Source organism: Pholcus phalangioides, unplaced genomic scaffold (assembly GCF_987345545.1).
Source record: "Pholcus phalangioides strain wild (caught in Gottingen) unplaced genomic scaffold, Ppha-v1.0 ptg000024l_1, whole genome shotgun sequence".
In the NCBI taxonomy this organism is placed as follows: Eukaryota; Metazoa; Arthropoda; class Arachnida; order Araneae; family Pholcidae; genus Pholcus; species Pholcus phalangioides.
This window is the reverse complement of record NW_028301616.1, coordinates 7,886,307-7,911,013: the sequence shown is the minus strand read 5'-3', so window position 1 is coordinate 7,911,013 and position 24,707 is coordinate 7,886,307. Positions and strand designations below refer to the sequence as shown.

The 24,707-nt window shown below is 33.8% G+C and overlaps 1 protein-coding gene across 1 annotated transcript in view; it reads left to right on the top strand.

Moving 5' to 3' along the window:
• LOC149068665 (uncharacterized) overlaps nt 1–24,707 on the top strand; it is a 63,025-nt gene that overhangs the window by 3,904 nt on the left and 34,414 nt on the right. Inside the window, exons 2-9 of the mRNA XM_089250430.1 lie at nt 6,284–6,392; nt 9,011–9,129; nt 11,480–11,728; nt 14,776–14,884; nt 19,494–19,606; nt 20,543–20,674; nt 21,491–21,596; nt 24,526–24,647. Of these exons, the coding sequence (XP_089106556.1) occupies nt 6,284–6,392; nt 9,011–9,129; nt 11,480–11,728; nt 14,776–14,884; nt 19,494–19,606; nt 20,543–20,674; nt 21,491–21,596; nt 24,526–24,647 (1,059 nt within the window). The remainder of the gene's footprint in view (nt 1–6,283; nt 6,393–9,010; nt 9,130–11,479; nt 11,729–14,775; nt 14,885–19,493; nt 19,607–20,542; nt 20,675–21,490; nt 21,597–24,525; nt 24,648–24,707) is intronic.

Genomic DNA, 24,707 nt, shown 5'->3' with positions numbered 1-24,707 from the left:
TGTGTGTGTGTGAAAGTATTAAAAAAAAAAACAACAACTATTGAATATTAAGACTGGGAGATATACAGTAGGAGATGTGCTACTTCTTATGGGAAAGAAAATGAAAATGTAAGTGAGGTAATGTAACTACTAGTACACTAGTCTTTGTCCTTTAAGGACAGCTGGTGTCTTTATTGGATTATAGGACCACCTGCCCCTAGCATGATGGTGTCATTACTGTAGCTGCTTCTTTGTGAAGAGAAAAAGAAACCCTGTGAGATAAAATACACCACTACATTTAGATGTGTGATGCACTCCTTATTCATGAATTTGCTTAAGATAGAGCATCAGAATGTAGCCAAAGGTTAAAAAATGTTGTAAGAATGAGAAATTTTGGCTTTTCTATATAACTTTAAATGACTAAGATACTTCATATGAAAAATCTATATATATTCTGGCCACTTTTATGAGACTTTTTGAAAAAAACCACTTATAAAATCTTATGTCATTTAAAGATATACCATCAGAATGTACCCCAAGGATGTAAAATGTGGTAAAAATGAAACATTTTGGCTAATAATGAACCAATATGATATTTTTCAAGGAAAAAAGTGAAATTTAGGCAACTTTTATTTGATTTTTTGAAAAAAACCACTTGGTTAAAACCAAGGTTTAAACCAAACAACCCTGGCCTTGCACCAATAAATTGAAAATCCAATCCAATCCATATGATTAATATTAACATTAAGGATTTTCAAACACAAAGTAATTCATTGAGTTAAGCAAAAAATAATTAAATTACAAAAGTTGGTTTTTGTTAAAATGCAAGAAATAACTGTATATATTTCCCAAAATAATTCTGTAGATCTATAGAGTAGAAAATTGTTTTACAATCATATAAGTAGGCCTATTTATTCTTTGCATAACAATGATTTTAAACATTCCATGCAATCAATGTGAATTTTTGAATCAATGAATATTTTCAGTGGGCATTTTTATATTGAAAAGCAATATTTGAAGTTTTTGACTGCTGGTTTTAGTTGTGACAGTTTAAACCAGGTTTTTGATGGTTTGAACCATCACAATAAAAACCAGCTAACCCTGGTGGAAAGTATCAGTTTTATAGTGAAGTACACTGGTGAAATAAATTAAGAGAATTTGCATATTTTATCGAATTTCATGAAAGGAACTGAACTGAATGTAAAACCACTGCTTCTAGACAAAAATGTAAATCTTGTACGTCAAATATGTAAGTGTACCCGTGTGTATAGGCAGAGCCAGTAGATTTGGTTGTTTGGATTGATTTCTTGGTGTTATTTTGCAGCAGTTGGTTAATTTCTAATTGTAACAGTAAAAATGAGTAACCACCAACATTTAGATGATGGAATGAGGTGGCGAATTGTGGGAAGGCTAGAAGTAGGCCAATCTCAAGTCCAGATTTGTAGAGAGTTCAATTTAACTCCCAGCGTCGTTTGTAACTTATGGAAACAGTTCCAGGATACCGGATCCATCGAGAGAAAGCCTGGGCAAGGATGTCCAAGAGCCATGACCGCCAGAGAAGATCGCCATTTGTCGATTATATCGAGGCGTAACAGGAGTGCTACAGCTTCTCAGCTCTCTCGTGACTTGCATGCAGCCACAGGAACCCGTGTATCAAGGATCAAGGATGACTGTTTCCAAAAGACTTCATGAGAGAGGGTTGTTTGCAAGAAGACCTTCTGTTTGCGACCTGCTCACTTCTACGGACAAGAGAATCCGTTTATCATGGTGCAGAGAGCATAGAGATTGGAGTATGGATCAATGGGCGACTGTTCTCTTCACTGATGAGTCCCGGTTCAGCCGGTAAGCACGCATCTCGCCGTACGTTCATATGGAGTGAACCAGGGACCCGCTACCTACCCTCCAATGTCTGCGAAATCTACCATTATGGCAGAGGAAGTTTAATGGTCTGGACAGGCATCATGTTGGATGGCTGCACACCTCTCCATGTCTTTGAAAGAGGCGCTGTGACTGGTGTGAGGTATAGGGATGAGGTCTTGGAGCCCTATGTTTGCCTTTTCAGGGGTGCAGTTGGCCCTGAGTTCATTTTAATGGACAATAACGCAAGGCCACATAGAGCTCTTCTGCTCGACGATTTTCTAGAGAGTGAGGATATTCGCCGGATGGATTAGCCAGCCAGATCTCCAGACCTTAACCCTATAGAGCATGTCTGGGACGCTCTAGGGAGGGCAATTGCAACTCGTAACCCCCGCTCTGGGAACCATCCTGGGAATGAAAACAGCGTTGCTGAACGAGTAGGACCAATTGCCACAGGATATGATGAACTGCCTTATTTCAAGTATGAAATCACGCTGCGAGACCTGTATATCTGTAAGAGGGGACCATACCCCCTATTAACGCATCTATTAACCCATTTTTTTGCTTATTCTGCAACCGCTGTTTCATACCTTCCGACTCCAACGAGTGTTACGCACGGTCATGCGTGTGTATTACAATTATTGAATTGTTATTTCTGTTTTGTATTGTATCAATGTATGTACATATCAAATTTCATTAAAATCGGTACAGTAGTTCTAGAGATAATCGACCAAGTCTGCAAATTCTCTTAATTTCTTACACCAGTGTATTTGGTTTTTGCGGAAAGTATCTGTTTCTTATTGGGAAGTACTTGGAGGGTAAAAATGGCAAGTGCTATAAATGCCAAAAAAAAAAAAAATCACACTATTTTCCAGGGTTGTTTGGTTTAAACCAACCAAGTGGTTTGGTTTTTTTCAAAAAATCAAATAAAAGTTGCTAAATATCATTTTTTTTCCTTGAAAAATATCATATTCGTTCATTATTAGCCAAAATGTTTCATTTTTACCATATTTTATATCCTTGGGGTACATCTGATGGTATATCTTTAAATGACATAAGATTTTATAAGTGGTTTTTTTCAAAAAGTCTCATAAAAGTGGCCAGAATATATATATACTAGCTATAATACCCGGCGCTGCCCGGGTTTTCTTCAATGAGGCTTTTTTGGATCACGTGATATCTCCCTCTCTTTTTCTTGAGGGGCATACAAACCGTGTCCAAGTTAACCAATATGGCGACCTGCGCGATTCATGAAATAAACAAATATAGATTTACACAGAAACGTAGAAATGAATATATATTTTTCTTTTTTTAAGGGGCGCTAGGTATTTCGATCTCCCCCCCCCCGCCGAACTTCAAGTTATCCATCGGTCTGTTCCAGCTTCCAAAAATGCTTAATTAAAGCTGTGGAATTTTTTCGATGCACTTTACGGGGCCCATAACTAATTTTAAAAACATCCTAAACTATATGAATTTATGCAAATAAATATCAAAACACAATACGGAGACATTGATTTTCATGCTTGAGAAGATATAAATAAAAAGTTGAAATCAATGTTATTGCATGGATATCCAACTCAAAAGTAGATCCGGCAAATTACTCATATTTTTAATTTTCTGGGCTTCGTATCTCCAAATGAATTCAATATTTCAAAAATCGAGAATTCAATTTAATTTTTAAAATTATTGATGTGGCAGGAACCTCCCCCCCCCCCCCCCCCACTAAATTTCCGTATTTATGCAGTTAAATCAGCAATTTTAATACTGATTTCTATGAGGATCACCCTTTTCCTGACCCTCGAAGCGATGATGGTGATGATTATGGCGTCTATTCAAAAAGCCTCATTACTGAGAGTATAGAAAATGTGACAAACCATTATAAAGGCATAAACTATTATACATAACTGGCAGCATTAAAGAAGTGACAAAACATTGTAAAGACATAAACACGTCTGAAACTCATCGCTAGGGAACCACGGTAACCAAAGTAAACGTTCGGAAAGTGATTGTTGAGGCCCAAAAACCATTGTTGCCGGACAGTTTTTTGCCCATTTGGGGCATTTGCCCTGGTCTGACGAAATTTTAAAGGAGCCTATCGTTCAAGTCGGGTCCCATTTGGTATATATGCAAAATTTGGCGACGATCGATCTAAAATTGTAGATTTGTATAGAGAACATACACACACACACACACACACACAGAAAATCAATTTTATATATATAGATATTTCATATGAAGTATCTTAGTTATTTAAAGTTATATATAAAAGTCAAAATTTCTCATTCTTACAACATTTTCTAACCTTTGGCTATGTTCTGATGCTCTATCTTTAGCAAATTCATGAATAAGGATTGCATCACACATCTAAATGTAGTGGTGTATTATCTCACAGGGTTTCTTTTTCCCTTCACAAAGAAGCAGCTACAGTAGTGACATTATCATGCTAGGGGCCGGTGGTCCTATAATCCAATAAAGACACCAGCTGCCCTTAAAGGACAAAGACTAGTGTACTAGTAGTTACATTACCTCACATACATTTTAATTTTCTTTCCCATAAGAAGTTGCACATCTCCTACTGTATATCTCCCAGTCTTAACATTCAATAGTTGTTTTTTTTATACTTTCACACACATACTGTTAAGCCCAGTTAATCAAGGTTCTACTGTATAGTAGTAACAGATTTATGAACAATAATCAGCTATATACAGGGTGATTATAATTTAAGTTTTGATTCTCCGAAACTATACAATAGGTACTGATCAGAATGACTTGAAAATTTGCATGGATACTCCTGAAGCAATGGAAGTTTCTTTCGCAAAAGAAAAAAGTGGAAAATGTGCAAGTAGATGATGCTGTACTTGGCGAGCAGTATAATCTATTTTGTGCAACCACATCATTTCGGCACTTCCACAGCATCAGTGTGTGGATAGAACTTCTATCAAGATGCACATTGCAATACCAGCAAAGCAGCTGCTGAAGACCCATTTCGACAGGATGCACTTTAACCCTTGCAACTTCTGGCTGTGGAGGTACCTCAAAAAATGTTATAAACAGTGGTCAGATTGCAAACAATTGGTGAATTGCAATCTCCAGCACATTCCCTATATGTTCGAAGTTCCTCAGGAATAGTAACGGGGGGGGGGGGCACGTTTGGTTTAGTTTAATAAAGCTGAATTGCAAGCAAATCCACATTATGACCATGGCATACTCCGATTCTGTTGTTGAACAAGAAATTTTGTGCTTTCAACCTCATAGCCAGAACACGCTGTGGACAACATATTTAACATTTCTTAAGTAAGTTGTAGTTATTTGTTCAATTACTTCGTTTTTTGTGATGTTTCCATGAATTATGAAATCGTGAAATGCTATAATTAAGGTATTCTGCCATGACTGGCTATTGTTTCCATTCTGCGAGCAAATTTCCCACATGTTGGATGATGTCATTAATTTTACATTTTTAAGTATTTTTTCCCCTTTATCAAATAAAATTGAATTTTTTCAGGAATATTCATGTCAATTTTCCAGTCATTCTGACAATCGTTCTTTTTTTACAGTGTTTTGAAATCAGAACCTTAGTTGTAATCCCCCTGTATATCGTAAATCATTGCTAATTAATCTGCATTATTTATGCTTCATTAAATACATTATATTCACCTAATTTTTATTACTTTTTGCAAAATAGCTTCCTAATTAAGTAAGTATAGTAATAATTTAAGTTGCAAGTTACTGGAGAAAAACCTTTATATATTATATGATTAATAATAACATTAAAAGAATTTTCAAACACACAGTAATCCATTGAGTTAAGCAAAAAATAATTAAACTGCAAAAGTTGGTTTTTGTTAAAATGCAATAAATATTTATTGATTAATTAGCATGGGAATAGTGTTAATTACATTAATAAACATTTTATTTTAGTTAATTGTTAGAAGTTTGAAGGATTTTTCAGAAATTTCATTGTTTTTGATGACACTATTTAAAAAAAAAAGCTGGTTTAAACCCAAAAAACCCGGTTTTTTGTTTTTTTTTTCAAAAAAACCAGTTTTTTTACCAACCCTGCCATTTTCACATCAAAGTGTCAAATAAGCAATACTTTATCATGTCGATGTGAAAAGTGCCTGGTAGTCCTCTATGTGGTTCAAAAGAGAGTATTTAAAGAGGTTGCAAATGTAAACTTCCCTACAAGCTGCAAAAACAGTTTTTTTTTCAATGTCCCAACAGTTTCTGTTTTGGCAATTATTGATTTTACTTCTTATATGCATCAAAAAAAAATTTTTTATGTTGAAATAGTTTTTTTTCATGTTCAATAAATTTAATTATAGTGAATTAATTTTTTTTTCATGCAGTATATTTGTTATTAATGCAAATTGATTTTATCAAAGTAGATATGGTGCAAACTACAGTGTGGTTAATTCTATTCCGATACCTTTTCATTCTTTAATTTTAGAATGGCAGAAGTTTCATAATCAAGTGTCCAGATGAGTTTGGTGACAAGTTGTTGCCTTTATACTTTGAAAAGGGTAAATTCAGTAGTTTTATTCGGACGTTAAACCTATGTAAGTCTGTTTTGCTTAAACATTATTTGTGTTAGTATTTTGCATGTTTGATTATGTGTGAGGGTTATACTAACCAAGAGTTATAAAAAAAACTCTGAACAAGTGGGCCTATGCATCTTAATCCAGTGCTTGACAAATCTTAAGCACCAGGTTGCACCGCAACTGGAAAATCTGTATTGGGGGCCTAAAAGTTTCTTTATGTGTTGTACAGAATTGGAATTTCTGTATTGTTGTACAATTGCTGTACTAAATTGGAATCTCGGAAATGGCACAGCAGTGTGTCTTTTAACATAGGAAGGTTATACAAAGTCCCGTAAAATTTGAAAAAAACATTATTTAGGACCGTTTTTCTAGATAGCAAAATCATGCTTGGCTACTGAGAAATTTGGCCATCACCGAATTTTTTTTTTTTGATTTGTCAAGCCCTGTCTTAATCCACAGTTGTCATCATAGTCTCTATTTCATTGCACACATTCACACCATCAATCTGTTAGCTTGAAATTATCCTTTCTGTTGTATTTCATTCCAGCTTTCTGGTCATGATTTGCCCTCAGGTGATGCCATTCCTTACTCTGCCATTATTTTTCAGGTTCATAATGATGAAATCAGCTTTCATCATCTGCTACTAGAGCTCCTTGAAACCCCTTGCTGATTCATCTGCAATCTGTGAGCACATTGTGGCATCAGTATTATCACTATAGTCATATATTACGATTTTGAAACCAAGCCTCTCCACAATAGCGATGTTTATTTACGAGGGAACCCCCTTCCCAGCTGAAAAAAAATTCTGAATTTAAAAAAAAATTGTTTTAGAACATACACAAACAAGTCATGAGTAAACAAAAGGAAAGGTCCTCCCCCCTACCCCATCAAAATATTTTTCTCATGACATTTTAATTCAAATCAATTTTCTTCAACTTTAGAAAATAATTGTGAATCTGACATGCAAAATCAAACTATCTGTAACATCTGGCACTACCCAGATTTTCTTCAAATACTGGGATCATTGAAAAAGTGACAAACCATTGCTTGAGAACCAAGGTAGACAGACATTCAAAAGTCATTGTTGCTGTACAGTTTTTCACATTTGTCCAACTCTAATGAGTATCCTATCATTTAAGTTGGGGCCTATTTTGTGCATATTCACAATTTTGGTAAAGATTGGTTTGAAATTGTAGTTTTGTATAGAGAAGCATACACAACAGATAGACACAGAAAATCAATTTTATGTACATAGATGTTGAGTTTTTTGTTTTACTTTGCCATCTGTGAGTGAAATTTGAATTTTTGTTTATTTATAAGAAGTAGGCTATGATACGTTATCTCAGTGCAAACCGTACCTTTTTATGTCAATTTTTGATTTGTTATTAATTTGATATTTATTCTTTGGAGATGTAGTCTTCATGTGACGTAATTTTGTACTCTATAGGATAATTGAATTCAAAGAAATCCTTTAACAAAAGAAGTTTTAAAAAAAACAGAATTCCTTAGTTTTTCACGATTTTCCCATAGTTCCGTATTTCATTTTAGAATTCCATAGTAGTTGGCAAGTATGGCTGTAGTCAATAGCCGTTTCCTGTCTTGGTTTTTCATTTCAAATAATTAGACGGTACTTGAAACAGCAAAACCAGTTTTTTTGTTCTCAAATGGTGGATGATGAGTCTGCTACCCTTTCTAGGCACCTTATCTGCTATTATACTCATTAAAAAAATCATCTCTATTTCCAAATATTTCTGAAGAAGGGTTTGACTGATTTTCTCTGAATTCTATAGTCCTTAGTCACTAAATGAGGCACTCATCAGTCACAAACTGTATGAACACCAAACCCATCAATCTTTTATTGTACAAGTGTCACTACAGTTTCACATCTTTCTTCATAATCACATCAATCCTTACCTTGTTGTTTGGTGAAAGCACTAGTCTCTGATCTTGGGAATATAGAAGTGATCAGATTTATGGCCCAGTTCAAATGTCATGCAAGCAGTGCAAGAATGACTGCTGAATATTTAATGGCTTGATTATAGTGCTTCATTTTCAAAATGTTACACCAGCAGTTCTCAACATTTTTTAACTCGCTGAGCCCTTTTCAGTAAAAAAAAATTAATGGCAGAGCCCCATGGGAAATTTTTTTAATTATTGACCAAAGTTACTGCTTTATTTTTACAAATTAAAAATACTTATAATTATTTTTTAGTTTTTTTTTGTTTTTTATTTTCCTTGAGTGGCCACAGAGCCCCTGGAGAGTGCACAAAGAGCCCCACACCAGTTGAGAACCGCTGTGTTACACCTATCTTTATGAGATTAGGAGAGGGGGGGTGAACCCCCCCCCCCAGTGTAAATGAAAGAGTTGACTGATCTAATTCACTGACATAATACATAATACGTATGCCTACATATAAGTTTACATGGTCATAATTGTGCTTCCCGCAGCCTGTCAAGTCTATCTCTGTCTGCCTATTTTCCAACACTGTTATTACCCATGCAATAATCTTTCTTGATTTATTCTCTTTTAAAGCTTTTTTTTTTCAAAGATTTTTTTTACTCATTCATGACAGCTCAAAGTCCCCTACTAGTTTTTTTTTTTTTACGTATGAACTGAAATTTAATCTTATTTTCAGATGGATTTCGTAAAATGCTTGACATGTCTGGGATTAACTCGAAAACATCAGAAATGGAGTTTCTTCATCCCCTTTTCAAAAGAGGAAAAATAAATCTGTTGAATTATATCAGGAGAAAAGTAAGTCTGATTTTTGTTCTCTCCTGCATTAAATTTTTATACAGTTTTTTTTTTTGTCATTATGTGTTGCAACCACGACGTTCTACCATCTGTTTATGTTTTGAGGGCTGTTCTAAGGTGTGTTCAGCTGCACACAGTAAAATTTCAGTAGGGGCATAAAAATGGAAGATTCAAAGATACATGTGTTGTGAAATGCCAAATTGAACATTTTCATGTATTCTTGTGGGGAAGGGCTATTTGTATAGATTACCAGATTCAAAAACAGAAGGGAGAGCATGTGTATGCGCTCATGGTAAGAGAACATAATACACACCCTTTAGTAGCCTAATTTTTCCTAATTTGAACAACAGATGGTGCCACTACACAGACCACAGAAGGTAAAGAATTTTAGACCAGGCAGAAAGGGAAGTTGGATGAATGGCTGTAATAGCTATGAACAGTTGGAAATAGTCTTGTAATTGAAATTCCTTGACGTTTTAACAGTGCTAGATATGAGTTAGATTGGAGAAAAAAAAAACAATCGCTCTCTCCTCACTTATAATGTTCCTGATGTCTGGTCGGTTTTATTTTACTTTGCCCAAAGCATGGCAGGAGCTGTTTCTCTACCCTCAGAAGTTTTTTTTTTTCTTTTGGGAGTGTTGCTTTTTTTGCCAGAGGCATAGGAATCAGCATTGAATGTTGTTTGCATTAGAACAGCATCTGCTGTGCTTGGAGGCAACTTCTTGGGTTCTTGTATTTTGGGAATTTCAACGGGGATTGGTCAAACTGTGTAAGCATGTAGGGGATAAAACACCCAAACAGTCATTTCAATAAAAAGACATGTTTCAGAGTGTAAAAAAAAAATAGAAATAATTCTGGAAACCAGAAAAAGAAGGGCAAAAGGACAAATTTTCTAATACGTAGGTGGAGGCTTGAGATGACATAAAAAAGGAGGACATCTGATAACCCTATGTTTGTAGCTTGTTTGAAATATTATTATTAGTATGTGAAATAGGGTTTCTATCTTTTAATTACTCATCTAGAGGTACATACTTATGAAAAAACTTATCTGATTGTAATTAATATGAATTTTTTTTTCTTTTTGACCTAAAGCAAAACAAAGAGAACTCAATGTTAATTATACTTAGGTTGAACATTTATCCTTTTTTTTTTTAATTCTTGAATTGGTTTTGCTTGGCTTTACACTACTTTGGTTGCAGTGATGACATGTTATTTAACCTATAGTTAGATGCCGATTGGCAATGATATTCCTCTTTTGTTATAATTAAATATGATCACCATAGCATAGCTACAAAATCTCAAAGATTTTCTACTCCACCCCAGAAATTTTTATATTTCCAGACTTTTGACTGTGATAAAAAAAATAATCTTTACTTTTGACATGAAAGAAATATTCTCAAAGAATTCATCCGTGGAAAGCCAGTTGCCTGTGCTTTTTTCCCGTGCATGAAGAAAATTGTCGCTATTTTGCCAAATCCCCATGAAATGTTTTATTTCATCCAGAAAAAGACAAACTCACCCAACAGCCAGCATCGGTTTGGCCTCTTCACAGTTGAATCAGTGATGACCTGTATCGTGGATATGTCCCTTTAGTCTGTCTTTACTGTTTTTTGGCCCTATGGGGATCATTTGTGGGCAAGATTTTTATTAAGTATTATAACGACAGGTAATTTACCCTACTGTTTGCCTATAATTGTTGAGTTTATGCTAATTGGTTATGACTAGCATGATGTGATCCTCTTCCAAAGCAAATTTTTTTTAATGATTTTACTTGCATCAATGTATTATTCTTATCTGTTCACAGTTTTTCTGCGAAATAGGCCTAAAGATTTGCACGAAAATCTGCCCCAATCATCCTGCTATGAAGTTGGTAGCTTTGTCATGGGTGTTTGTATTTTGGGAGTTGGATAATCTGATGACCCTAGTATTTATGACTGAATAAGTATTTTTTAAGTAGTATAAGCTGAGTAAGCTTCATTTGAAAAATTTCAACGTAAAAGTGAACAAAATTCACTTTAATATAAGTTCTGGTATATCATTCTGCCATATAAGAGTCCCATTAAAGTGTTATTCTGGACATAATTTTTGTTTTGAAATTCTGGATTTCCTTCTAAATTCAAAACAGGTAGCATGCCTAATATGAAATTATTTTTTCTTCTTAATTATACATATCAGTAACAATGTCTTTAGATGATGAGTATAAATTTACAACTCTGATACATTTTTTCCTCATGTTCTTGATACCATTAATAACTTTAATGCAAATTTTTCTTCCGAACATTTATTGTTTTTTGATGTTGCAAGTGAATGGGATGTAATTGTACGAAATTCTATTTTTTCCTTTATAAAGGACTCATCTAAAAAAGATATGAAATCTTCAGCTGCTGATTCTGTATGGTTATCTCAATGTAATGTGGAAGTGAGAAAGCCATTACAAGTGATGGACAAACACCTTTCTCAAAGTTATAGAGTTTTCAAAATGAACACTCCCAATTTTTCTGATGATGATAAGTTATATACATCAGTTTCTCCATTTATAATGAAGCTATGGCATCTCGTTGGAGATTCAAAATATGATCATATAATATGTTGGACCAAGGTTAGCAAAATAATTTGTTTGTTTATGTGTAAATGCTTGTTGTACTTGCATGAAGTCATGTCTGTGAAAGAAAGTGTTCCATTGAGAAATTCATTCTTTGGGGATGAGTTTAAGCATTCATTCCTAAACAAGAATTAATGTAATGCATCATTACACTCATTCCATGGTCAGTATTTTTTTTTAAATAATCTTCCCAATACAGCAGAACTTTGGATTAGGAGTAACTTGGTTTACTAGAGTTACATGACAAGCAAAATTTTAAATTAAATTTAGATGTGAACTAATAGCACACAAACTTGCAATATGAATACCAAAACCTCTTAGATAAGGACTGTTCTCTAAGAGGCTTTGCAATATCCTGGTTGTCTGTCAAGTGTCATGTGATCACAACTGAGCTAACAGTTCTCTTTCTCAAACTGCAAACAAGGCTGAACTTTTTCAGGTACTTTTCCTTATTATTTAATGAAAGAATCAAATTTAAAGAAATACATTAATAAAAACCTTCAATGGTTTGAGGAAGGGGTCTTGTTTGACTTGACCTGTTATCTTTGCCTGTGGGCCCATTCATCAAGATACCATGACTATGAGTGGCATTCATAGTGTTGCGGGTTGTGTCATGACATATAATTAAAATGAAACACACACAATCAAATACTCAAGATGCATTGTTGTGCTGCATATTAATTTTAGTTTAATTATTTAATTTTCAAATATTTCATCACATAAATTTATCAGTCATAGAAATTAGTCTTTAAACATTCAAGCATTTTACTTTTACAATTCAACATTATATTCACTCACACACCCAAACAAAAAGGAATAATTGTAATAAGAAAACATTAGTCACTCACCACCTTCAGGTTGTATAATTCAGGGAACTTCACATCTTCGTTTTCATTTTTTTTTTCACAAACACTTTTAGCACCTAAGCACTCAAACTTGTGATTGTCACACCATACCAATGAGTGTGTGTTCCCTTTCTTCCAAAAGGAACGAGCGAAACTTTACTTTTCGTTTCTTTATTCAGCTTTGTACTTTTGTTGAGGTAGACTCCTGATAGTAATGTGACTATAATTGGTCCAAAATTTATAAAAAAAAACATGTAAAAAAATATGTGAGAATGTCAGGATTTCGGCAAATCCAGACAAGATTTATCCACAATTTTTCGGCAAGCGTAAATGCCTGTTTTTTGATAGCAGAGATATTATGAAAAACAAGGCATGTTATGGCGTGGCGATTTCAAGTCATGTAAGCAGTGATTAAGACTTGACCTCATCGTAGAATTTGTAGTGTGAGAATTGTGATCATGAAAATAGCGCAAGCTCATTAAAGATCATCTTAACCTCTTGTTGTGTGTTGATGAAAATGAGAATTTTATAATGAATTCCCTACTCATTCTCAAACTACTGAAGCCTTCAATAAAAATATGTTAAAATAATAAAATGAATCAACCTGCCTTTTATTTTTGAAAATAATGGTTGCTGGCATGAAGCCTTCAATAAAAGTATGTTAAAATGATGAAATGAATCACCCTGCCTTTTATTTTTGAAAATAATGGTTGCTGGTCATGAAGCCTTCAATAAAAGTATGTTAAAATGATGAAATGAATCACCCTGCCTTTTATTTTTGAAAATAATGGTTGCTGGCATGAGGACACGAATACCAAAAGTTGAGTTTTCATTATTTGTTATGACGAAGTTGCTTCAATATACAAGTGTTTTGGATTACAAGCATGTTTACAAAACTAATTACACCCACAATTTTAAGCATCACTGTGTGAATAATTGTTCACCAACGTGAGGTTTTTATGGGCATCTGGAATAGAAAGAAAGTTTTTCAAGCTAAAGGGCTATCCTTATACAAATTCATCTTCAATATTTCTACAACACTGGTGTTCTGGAAATGTTGAAGAAATCACATTCGCTTGAGTTTATATTATTTTTTAAGATGCATCTACAGGTATTTTCCCATTTTGCAGTACAGAGACACTTTCAAGTCAATTGAAAGTTCGTAAATGATAACTGGTCACTGATTGATGCATTCAGTATCACATTGTGATCTTCTTGTTGACTTTGATAAAAGCTAGCGATATCTAGAGTTCAGAAAACTAATCAACTATCTTCACTAAAGTATTAATTTTGTATACTTTTCAGCCTTTATTTAATATCAGTTTTTAATACACCTCATTTCATGCTTGTATCACTTGAATAGGCCAAGGGCTCGGTAGCCCAGGTTGATAACATACTCACCTACTTTACTAAATGATATGCAGAGTTGTCTTGAGTTTGATACATGGTTCATCCTTGTCAGAATTTTTCCTGATATGGATTTACAACAGAAATAGGGATAAAATGACTGCACAACGTATTGCTACTTCAAGAAGTCCCTTAATGAGGGGTTAGTACACTAAAACCTCTCGGGTATGGATTTTTCTTTTCAAATTTGGCATGTTTGGATTCTGCAATTAACTTTAGGTCCTGTTATAATTAGCCATGTGCAGAAAATGTCTGGTGTGTCAAAAATGGTCTTAAATATGCTAATGATTTCCAATCATAATAATCAATACCATACGTAGAATGGACTTCTATGAGTTTCCAGGAGATAGTAAAACATGCATATGAGTTTTTTATCTTTGTGTTATGTAGCATTTTATTTTTTCTCCCATAGACCGTTAGAAACCATTTTGTTCGAGAGTCTGACACAAAGAACAGAAGCTAAATTATTTATTTCCGTTCACTTTACAATCAGTGATAATTCTAAGGAAAAATATTCATTTTCGCAGCTGAGAAATGAGTTTATTTGTTTTCTTATTGTCACAATTTTTTTTATTATGATTTTATTTTGATTATAACTAAAATTTTCATAATTTTAGTGTTTATTTTGAATTAACCAAACATTACCCAAATAATTAAAAATAAAGAAAAACTATGAATACTACAAGCTATTTCTTTGTATGTGTTTATTCAAATTTTCTTTTTTGTACACACACACAGTAAATTTTCCTAGGTGTTTGATTACTTTAATTTTTTTTAATACGATATCTTCAGAAACACAGTTCTGTGATCATCAAAAATGAAAAGAAATTTGCCATTGAAATACTGCCTGAATATTTTAAGCATTCTAATTTCTCCAGTTTTGTGCGCCAGCTCAATTTCTGTAAGTATGATGTGTAATACTCGTACATTTATCTGTGGTAATACTTTTTGTATTTATTTTTGTATTTATGCTTGCAGATAGATTTGTCGAACACTGATTTCTGTATAAAGATCTGTGTATGTTCTGAAGGCCTTGAGTTGTAGATTGAATTTAACGGCATTAAAGTGAAAAACTTGTAGATGTAGTGAAAGCATTGAACTTAAAAGCGGAAAATGATTATATTGTCTAGCTCATTGAAGCTGGTTAGGAATAATTTTATAATGAAGACTTGTGATAGAATTAGAAGCTGAAGAATACACACTTACACATAGAAAACTGTGGAGTTGTGGGCTCAGTAAGATTTAGCTCTGGCTATTACTGAAATTCATCAAGTCATGAAGGTGATTGAAAAAGAAATAAATAAAAATACAGTTTGATTCAATGAAATATTCCCAGGTTGAATATTCCCTTGCATATTATGAACATATTTTTAGGGGGGGGGGGGGAAATAATCATATTTTCCAGTCTTGAATGAATAGTTTTCTCTTTTTTTTTAAGCCATAAAAACCAATGCCTGTTCCTTGAGTGGGGATATGCTAAGGGCCCACAAATTTTTAGGGCTACCAAAAGCGTCCCTTTCCATCATTTTTCCCCCTTTCTGTATTACCTGAAACCTAGAATTGTTTTTGGTAGCAGTTATGCAATAATTGCATAGGCTGATTATTTTATCTCTCTTGCCGCATTTTACTGAGAACCCTTTGATTGTAGAGGCATATTTCCAGTTAGAAAAATTATCTAAATAACATGTAGAACTCAGATACATCATTCATATTGCAAGGGGTTGTAAATCAAAATAAAAAAAAGAATTAACTTTTTACACTGGCAACCCTGTCCTAAAAAACCCAATTAGAAACCCATTGGCAACAGAAGTTGGGGTGTTTGCACGTGTTTGTTTATGCTCCTCTAAAAAAAGTGAACAGAAAGGTCAACTTTTTTTTTTTGCGTTAGGTTCAATTCTCATAATATATATATATATAATATATATAATTTACAGCATATTTAATTCGCATGGTTCGTTACTAATCCTTTTAGTGTGCAATATTTATTTTAGTTAAATCCAACATTAATTATCTAATCACGAGCTATGTAGCTGTAATCAGCCAGCCTTCAATATGTCTAAATGTAAGTTGTGCTCTGAAGATATTTTAACAATGGATGATGGATTAACATGTGTCGTATGCAAGAACATATTTAATTTTTACTGTGGTGGACTAAGTAAAAGATCGTTCCGAAAACTCAAACGAGATGAAAGTTTGTGGTATTGTTTCAAATGCAAAAACTCAGGAAATAATAGTGTACCTTCAATAACTTCAGCTTCATCGATGCCGACATTAACGACTGCAACAACAACATCGACATCAATAATTACACCAGTCGCAGCTTCATCAGGTGTCACCAACACAAGTCTATCAAATATCTCGATCTCAACAAAAACAGCATCTACTACCTCGGCAGCATCAATCGCTGATAACTCCTTAGTCTCTACATCATCAATTCTGCTAATCCGACCAATTAGGCAGGAACTTCCTAATTGGGTTTGTGAAGATGGTGTTCATATAAAAAATAATTTTTTAATTATAATAACTATACAACCTCATGAACATGAATGACCTATCTACACATTATTTGGATACTTTTTCTAATTGAAAGTATGTCTCTAGGATCAACAATTCACTGGTAAAATGCGGCAGGGGAATTAAGTAATCACCTTGTATAATAATACTCTCATACAATCGCTGAAATAACGTTATATGAAAAAGAGCCCTAAAAATTCATGTTTGCGTACCTAAACTTATGAGGAGCAAGCCGTAATCAAAGCAGCAACATTCATAAAATGATTTTTATTTAATACCACGCTACAGAAAACAATCCAATTACAGCAAGGTATGACCTAAACATTGTAAATATAATAAAATCAAACAATAGAATGCAATACACAGATATAAAATACATAAAATAGAAACAAACACTAGTCAATACCAAATAAGTAAAATAAAGGCCTGTATAAAATCACCGGATCAATTAAAAATGAAAATAAATAAATAAAAACCCACGACGATTAAAAATAGAATTAAAAATAAATAAACAAAGAAAAACAAAATATTTAACAGTCAAATACAAGAAATCATCATTTAAAGAAGAAAAAAATCGCTCATCAATCGGAGGAAAGAAGCTCTTGGAATTTATCAATAGGTGTTGCAAATATATCAAATTCGTCAGGTAAACTATTGCACAAAACACAAAATCTGTTTACAGCACAAGACAGACCAGTCAATGTCCTAAAGTGAGCTACATGAAATAATTTATTTGACCTTGTGTTGTACCGTGTGACCAAGAATCCTATTTTTGATAACAGAAAAGAACAATCGATATTACCATTAACTAACCTCCAGAAAAATTTCAAAAAAATTTCTCTTTAAAACTGGTAATTAAAAAAAATTTGTTGGAGAAAAGTTGTTGAAATTGTAATGTCATATGCTCTAAATTTCTTAAAATACAAATATCGCATAAATGAGTTTTGTATAATTTCAATATCATCAATAGCATTATTGTAATGAGGATTCCAAACAACAGATGGATATTCAAGTTTTGATCGTATTATACTGAAGTTATTAATAATATCTTTCCAGAGAATAATCTCGAATATTATTCACTTACTGAAATCTTTCCAGCGAGTATTATCAAGAATATATGTAATAACATGTATTATAATAAATAATCTCGATAAATAACTTGAGAATAATAATTACTATTTTTGTATAATAATTATTATTTTTGATAAGAATATTCTCTAGTAATTTATAATAGTTTTCCTTTGAGAGAATATTCTCAAGAATATTCTGTCCCTGTCTCTCTTCCCATCAAGAAAATGGGTATATTGAAGTTTTAGACATACATAGTTTTAGACTACAGTATTAAAGTTTGAGAGCAAGAAAATTAAACCAACAGGGCTAAATGGCACAACTTTTAAAGAAAAGTGTCTAGTAGTCTGTAGAAAAAGTCTATACAGAATTTAAGTGTATGTGCATTGAAAAACAACAGTTCTGTATCTTCTGAGAATGAAGATGATTATGTATAAAAATAGCTTCCTTTATTAATAAAATTTGATTTAATTTCTTTTGTTGTGAACTTATTTCTGAAAATTTATCTAATTTTAAAATAATTTTTAATGTTTTAATTTAATGGTTTCTAAAATCTTTATAACCAAACTTTTAAAACCTCTGATCATGACCTGGAGAATATTCTGAAAATATTCTTGAACTAAAAAGTTGTCATTGGGGAGTGATTATACCAAAAATTGTTTTATTGTAAATGTTTCAAGCAATGAAAATTGATTTATATTTCACAATATAAACAAAATTAGTAAAAAAATTTAAATTATTTAAAAGAAAAATGAATATTCTCCATTATTTTCCAATTTTTACATCCAGGAGAATATTCTCACCTCACATCTCTAGTGAAATCTTTAGTTATTCTTTTAAGCCAACCGAGTTTGCGATATGAATTACTACAAATGTTGTTAATATGATCACGAAAGGTAAAATCAGAAGTGTAAATTATAATTTTGTTTAATATTATTTTTTCTTAGCTTAGCTCTGTTTGAATGTGACTGTCTTGTTTCTGTTTCTAAATTAGCAACCTTCCTTTTTGCCCGATTTTGAATTACAGAAGATGCTGAAAATGGAATCTGTTTATTATTAGGGAAGTGACTGTAATGTAAAATGCAGGAGATCTCTCTTTAGCTCGTTCCACATCCCAATAGTATTAATGAGGGAACTGATATGAGAATAATACTTATAAATTGGAGTTTTACAGTACAACTCTATGCAGAATGTGTAAATTTTATGCATACAAAAGTGTATGTAGAATATAAAAATTGATGGCACTACACATGGCAAGCATTACACAGAAACAAACTTTATGTTAGGTTCACAACACAGATACACACATTCCAACATGTGCCAATTTGTTAGAAGTTCCACAGCAGAATATAAACATGGTGTATGTCTGGTTTAGTAGTGTATGTGGAATGAAAATAGAAACAGTATAAAAAACAAATACACAGTGATCTCACGTATGCATCGGTGCAAGAGAACAAGACAAAAAAAAGCAAGACATAATTGAGAGAGGTCTATAAGTGAATAGCATTATTTACCTATATCTTTGATTGGGAGTGCAGAAAATTGTCTTATAAGTGAGAGATTACTGTATATTAAACAGTTTGTGGTCTTACGATGGTGTTGACTCTGACCTTTTTAGGCCTTAACCGAAGATTTCATATTTTGAATGAGTTTTTTCTTGTACATTTTATGTACACTATATACTTGAATTAATTGGCTAAAGTATCAGATTGAAATCTGTATTGATATTGAGAATTATCAAGTTAAAACACACAAAAGAGTTTTCTTCAAACATTTTCTTCAATCCAGAAGTGTGTAAAATCAAGTTTCATTAGTTCTTGAACATAATTTTTCATATATTTTTTCTTTGTAGTAATTATTTGAAAAATTTTTGATGTTACTAATAACGCGTTGCTATAACATTTTTTTCTCTCTGAATTTATTTTTAGATGGCTTTCGAAAGGTTAGTTCATATGATCCTACACAGAAATTAATTTTTGAATTCTGCCATCCACTTTTTAGAAAAGGCGAGCCAAATCTCCTACATCTTATTAAAAGAAGAGTAAGTTCCACAAGTTGCATCAATTGCTATTCAATAATTTTGCCATCAGATTTGCACATTATTTACTGTAATGTGAACTGTTCAAAATGTGTTTCATTCAGATTTTATCCACATACCTAAAAAGGACAAGTTAACTCACCCTAGTTTGTTTGGAAATACTGCACGTTCACTGTTAGCAACAATAGGGTGAGGTTGAAGAAATATTTTTTTATTCAGTCAAGTTATAGGTTTTTTCCCCTTTTTCAAGTGGGAAGAATGGGGAATGAGACACAACCATCCTTCTGCCCACATGGAAAGGCTGATAGGGCTGTATCCTTGGGACCCAAGGATAGATATTTTTTACTTTAGTAAAAACCTGTGATGCGACATTGGTCGCATACCCAAAATGAAATTTGTTTCTGAGAAATGTTTTGCGAGTGTTCAATGAGTGATGCACTATGTCCTCTGAATTCGGAAGCAACAACACAACAGATTATTTTGCAAGTTTCATTTCTGCATGGATTTTGAACATTGGCCTGTTTGTTCTCTGAGAGATTTTTTTAAATAGGAGATCAGTTTGCATTCATGCCTCAAAATTGGAAAACACAGAAAACCAACTTCAGCTGACCACTATTGACTCTTTTTTTTGACTGGAGCTCATGTTATTGGATGCTATATTCTGCAACACAGCTCACAACTCTTCAAGGAAGTAATATGGCAGCGAATTGTCCTGTTGGCATATGTCAACAACTATTCCATTTAGTTAATTTTTTTTGTCCATTAAATGGAATATAGTTGTTGAAAACTCTCATATTACAACTTTGAGTTTTATAATTTCCTAAGATGAATGATTAGAGTGATGTTCATTTTACCTCCAGCATTTATATATATATATTTATTTATTTATTTATTTTTAATGTTGACATATAACTAATGAAACATGCTTTTTCTTGTAAGGGTGAAAAGCAGGAAGCAAATGAGGCTATTGCACTAAATTATGAGCAAAATATCTCTGTTAGACCATTTGTTCAAATTCTGTGGAAGTTGGTCAATGATCCATACAATAATCATTTGATTTCATGGAATGCAGTGAGTACGAGCTCATTTGTTTTAATATCTATGTGAGATTCATTTTATAAAAAAAATAACGGAAAACTATTTTCTACACATCACTGCATCATGTTAAGCTAGACATCTAAGTTTTGAATGTATTTGTGTGCTTTAATGTATGTTTTATGTTTTTTTCACTTAAACTAAATTTTATTTACCCATAAGTAAGGCTTTATGCAGGATCGTGACTAGGACTTTTTTTTGGGAGGGAGGTGCAAACAAAGGGAGGAAGGGTGACAAAAATGTAAACACATTTTTGTCACCCTTCCCTGCAAAATTCAATGATTTTATATTGATTTTTTTTTTCTTTTAATTTACCTAGCCCCTAGTTAGCTGCCTGAGGCAGTTGCCTCCCTTTGCCTCTCTCTAGTTCAGTCTCGGCTTTATGTATAAAAAAAGAAATTCATGCTGTAAAAGGCTACTATATGAGTAGCAGAAGTTATCAAGATTTGTGTTTGAAGAATTTTAGTAAAACTCTCAAAAAACTGGATCATTTCACTTAGAAAGATGCCAATACATGTATGTTCTTGCATGTGTGTAAAGAAGCCTTTAGACTGAGTAAAAATACTGGGGAGGGGGGGGGACATTTCTGCAACTGCAAAATAAGATGTGAGTTAGATTGAAATGAATGTGGCAATGCATAGCTTCTTTATTAAGAATTCTCGTGCTTCAAGTGATCAGATTATTAATTATACAGCTATAAATTGTGAACAACTTTACTTTTGTCCTCTATGACAAAACAGAATTTGTATTGTAATAAACTTTTAGACAATTTTACCTTTTTTTCTTCTTCAGGAAGGTGACGCTTTTCTTATTGCAACTCATTCTGCTTTCAAAGAGACTCTGGCTGCACATTTCAAGCATAAGAACATGGCAAGTTTTGTGCGTATGCTTAACTTGTGTAAGGCCTAACAAATTTTCTCTTATAACTTACTATTGTGATAGATATATAATACGCTCGAATGGCATAGTGGTAATATGCTCTTCTACCACTGTGAAGGTTGCTTTTGCAGTCCCAGGTTCAAACCGGAGGGAGGATATACTGTAGATAAGATATTTTCCCTAACAAGCTTGAGGCAACCATTGATAGACAGTAAATTCATTTTCAATCCATCTCATTAATGGCAGTAAATTGCAATATAACGATATAGTCAGAGTTGGTGTTGTGTGTAGTAGTAGATATGTAATACATTACATTGAGTAACTATCAGAGGTACTATGTATCTGAATTAAAACTGTTTTTTGTGTGTGTTGATAATGAAATAACTTTTTGATACGAAGAGCATAATCGACAGTAGATTGCTGAGCTTTAATTCATTGTTTAATGCAAGTGATCAATCATCATGATACATCATTTGTTACAGTTTTTATATTTATTTAATGTATCTGTAATAATTTGTTTCTCATGTGGAAAATATTTAAACTGAAGAGCGAAAAAAACTGGTACAGGTATGCGTATGCAAATAAAGAGATATGGAACCAATCAGAGTACAGCGCTGCGGTCGGCAATGCCTATATAACACAGCAAGTGTCTGTCATAGTTGTTAGATCAGTTACTGCTACAATGGCAGGTTATCAAGATTTAAGTGAGTGTGAACGTGGTGTTATAGTCGCGCACGAGAGATGGGACATAGCATCTCCGAGGTATCGATGAAATTCGGATTTTCACGTACGACCATTTCACGAGTGTACCGTGATTATCGGGAATCCGGTAAAAAATTAAATCTATGACATCGCTGCGGCGGAGAAAGATCATGCAAGAACGGGACTGACGAGAATCATTAAACGTGACAGACGTGCAACCCTTCTGCAAATTGCTGCAGATAAAAACAAAATGCTGGGCCATCAACAAGTGTCAGCGTGCGAACCATTCAACGAAACATCATCGATATGGGCTTTCGGAGCCGAAGGCCCACTCATGTACCCTTGATGACTGCACGACACAAAGCTTTACGCCTCACCTGGGCTCGACAACACCGATATTGGACTGTTGAGGACTGGAAACACGTTGCCTGGTCTGACGAGTCTCGGTTCCAATTGCTTCGAGCTGATGGACGTGTACGGGTAAGGAGACAACCTCATGAATTTATGGACCCTACATGTCCACGGGGGACTGCTCAAGCTGATGGAGGCTCTGTGATGGTATGGGGCGTGTGCAGTTGGCGTGATATGGGACCCCTGATACGTCTAGATACGACTCTGACAGGTGACAGGTACGTAAGCATCCTGTCTGATCGCCTGCACCCATTCATGTCCATTGTGCATTCCGACGGACTTGGACAATTTCAGCAGGAGAATGTGACACCCCACACGTCCAGAATTGCTACAAAGTGGCTCCAGGAACCGTCTTCTGACTTTAGACACTTCCGCTGGCCACCAAAATCCCTAGACATGAACATTATTGAACATATCTGGGATGCCTTGCAACGTGCTGTTCAGAAGAGATCTCCACCCCCTCTTACTCCTACGGTTTTATGGACAGCCCTGCAGGATTCATGGTGTCAATTACCTCCAGCACTACTTCAGACATTAGTCGAGTCCATGCCACGTCATGTTGTGGCACTTCTGCGGGCTCGTGGGGGCCCTACACGATATTAGGCAGGTGTACCAGTTTTTTTTTGGCTCTTCAGTGTATCTCATAAGTACACACAAATAACAGTTTTTATGAGCAATGCCATGCAACTACACTGTCAATGAATGTAGTTGGAAATGTAACACTTACTGATGTCCGATGGGTTATTATGTGTTTCTGTATGGTGATTCTTCATATATGTAAAACTTTGTAATTGTTTTTTTTTTCTTTTCTTTTACTTTTCTGCTGAGTTTTATTTGTTGTAGGCTTCCAAACTTTGCTGCTTAAAACATTACAGTCAGTTTTAATCAATAGACCATGTCTACTTTTCTGGAGGTTGACCTAATGTTTATACTGTAATTTCCTGTATATAATCTGTGCATGTAATTTTCACAACTCCAGAAGAAAATGTCATTACATAATCGGCAGTACAATGTACGGTATAATCTACATGTGTAAATTTTAACATAAATACTGAAAACTTCGAAAATGAAAGTGGTTATTGTGATCAGGTTTCTTTTCTTTTTTTGAAGTGATTCTTCCACTTACATGTACATGCGATATTGTGCATAAAGTTATTGAAAAAAAAATTTTTTTTGCACCTTTCAAATGAAAAAAAAGCTGCAGATAAAAACCACTGTATATAATCTGCACAAAGGAATTCATATGTTGTTTTAATGTTTAATTGTGTATTACACGTTGAAGATTATTGTACTCTATGAGCTTTTCTTCAGTAATGAAAAAAAGTGTATGGGAATACTTTACTTTTACACACACCCAGTAGTTATGTTTATTTGTTCCAAATAAAAATGGGGCGCGGTAGCCTGGTCAATAAGATGCTCGCCTAAAGTACCAAAGGATGTTTAGAGGTGTCGCGAGTTCGATACCCAGTTCGTCCTTGTCAGAAAACTTTCCTGACACAGGGGTACAACAAAAAACGGCGACTTGACCGCAGCAAAAAATTCTACCGTAGGGAGTCCCCCATCGAGGGGTTAGCGCACCAACCTCTCGATGAGTATGAAAAACAAGCCTGCCGTTCGGAATCGGCAATAAATTGTAGGTCCCGGTCTAATTAGCCCTCAGAAAATGTGCAGAAAATGACCATGGTGCGACAAAAATGATCAAATGATCAATGATGATCAATGACCAAATAAAAATTCCATTGATAGGAAAAAATGTACCATGTTTCATAATGTAAATAATTTTTTGTGTAATCATTTGTATTTTTGTTTATTCAGTTACTTATTTATTCTTCCAGATGGCTTCCATAAATCAAACTGGACTCACATATGTTTGAATGGAGTTAGATATGATTATGAATTCCAACATCATTGCTTTCAAAGGGATAAGAACATTTATTTACAACATATTACTCGTCAAGTTAGTTATTTCCTCTATTTTATTTTAGGGATAAAGAAAAATTTATTCAAGAAAAATATT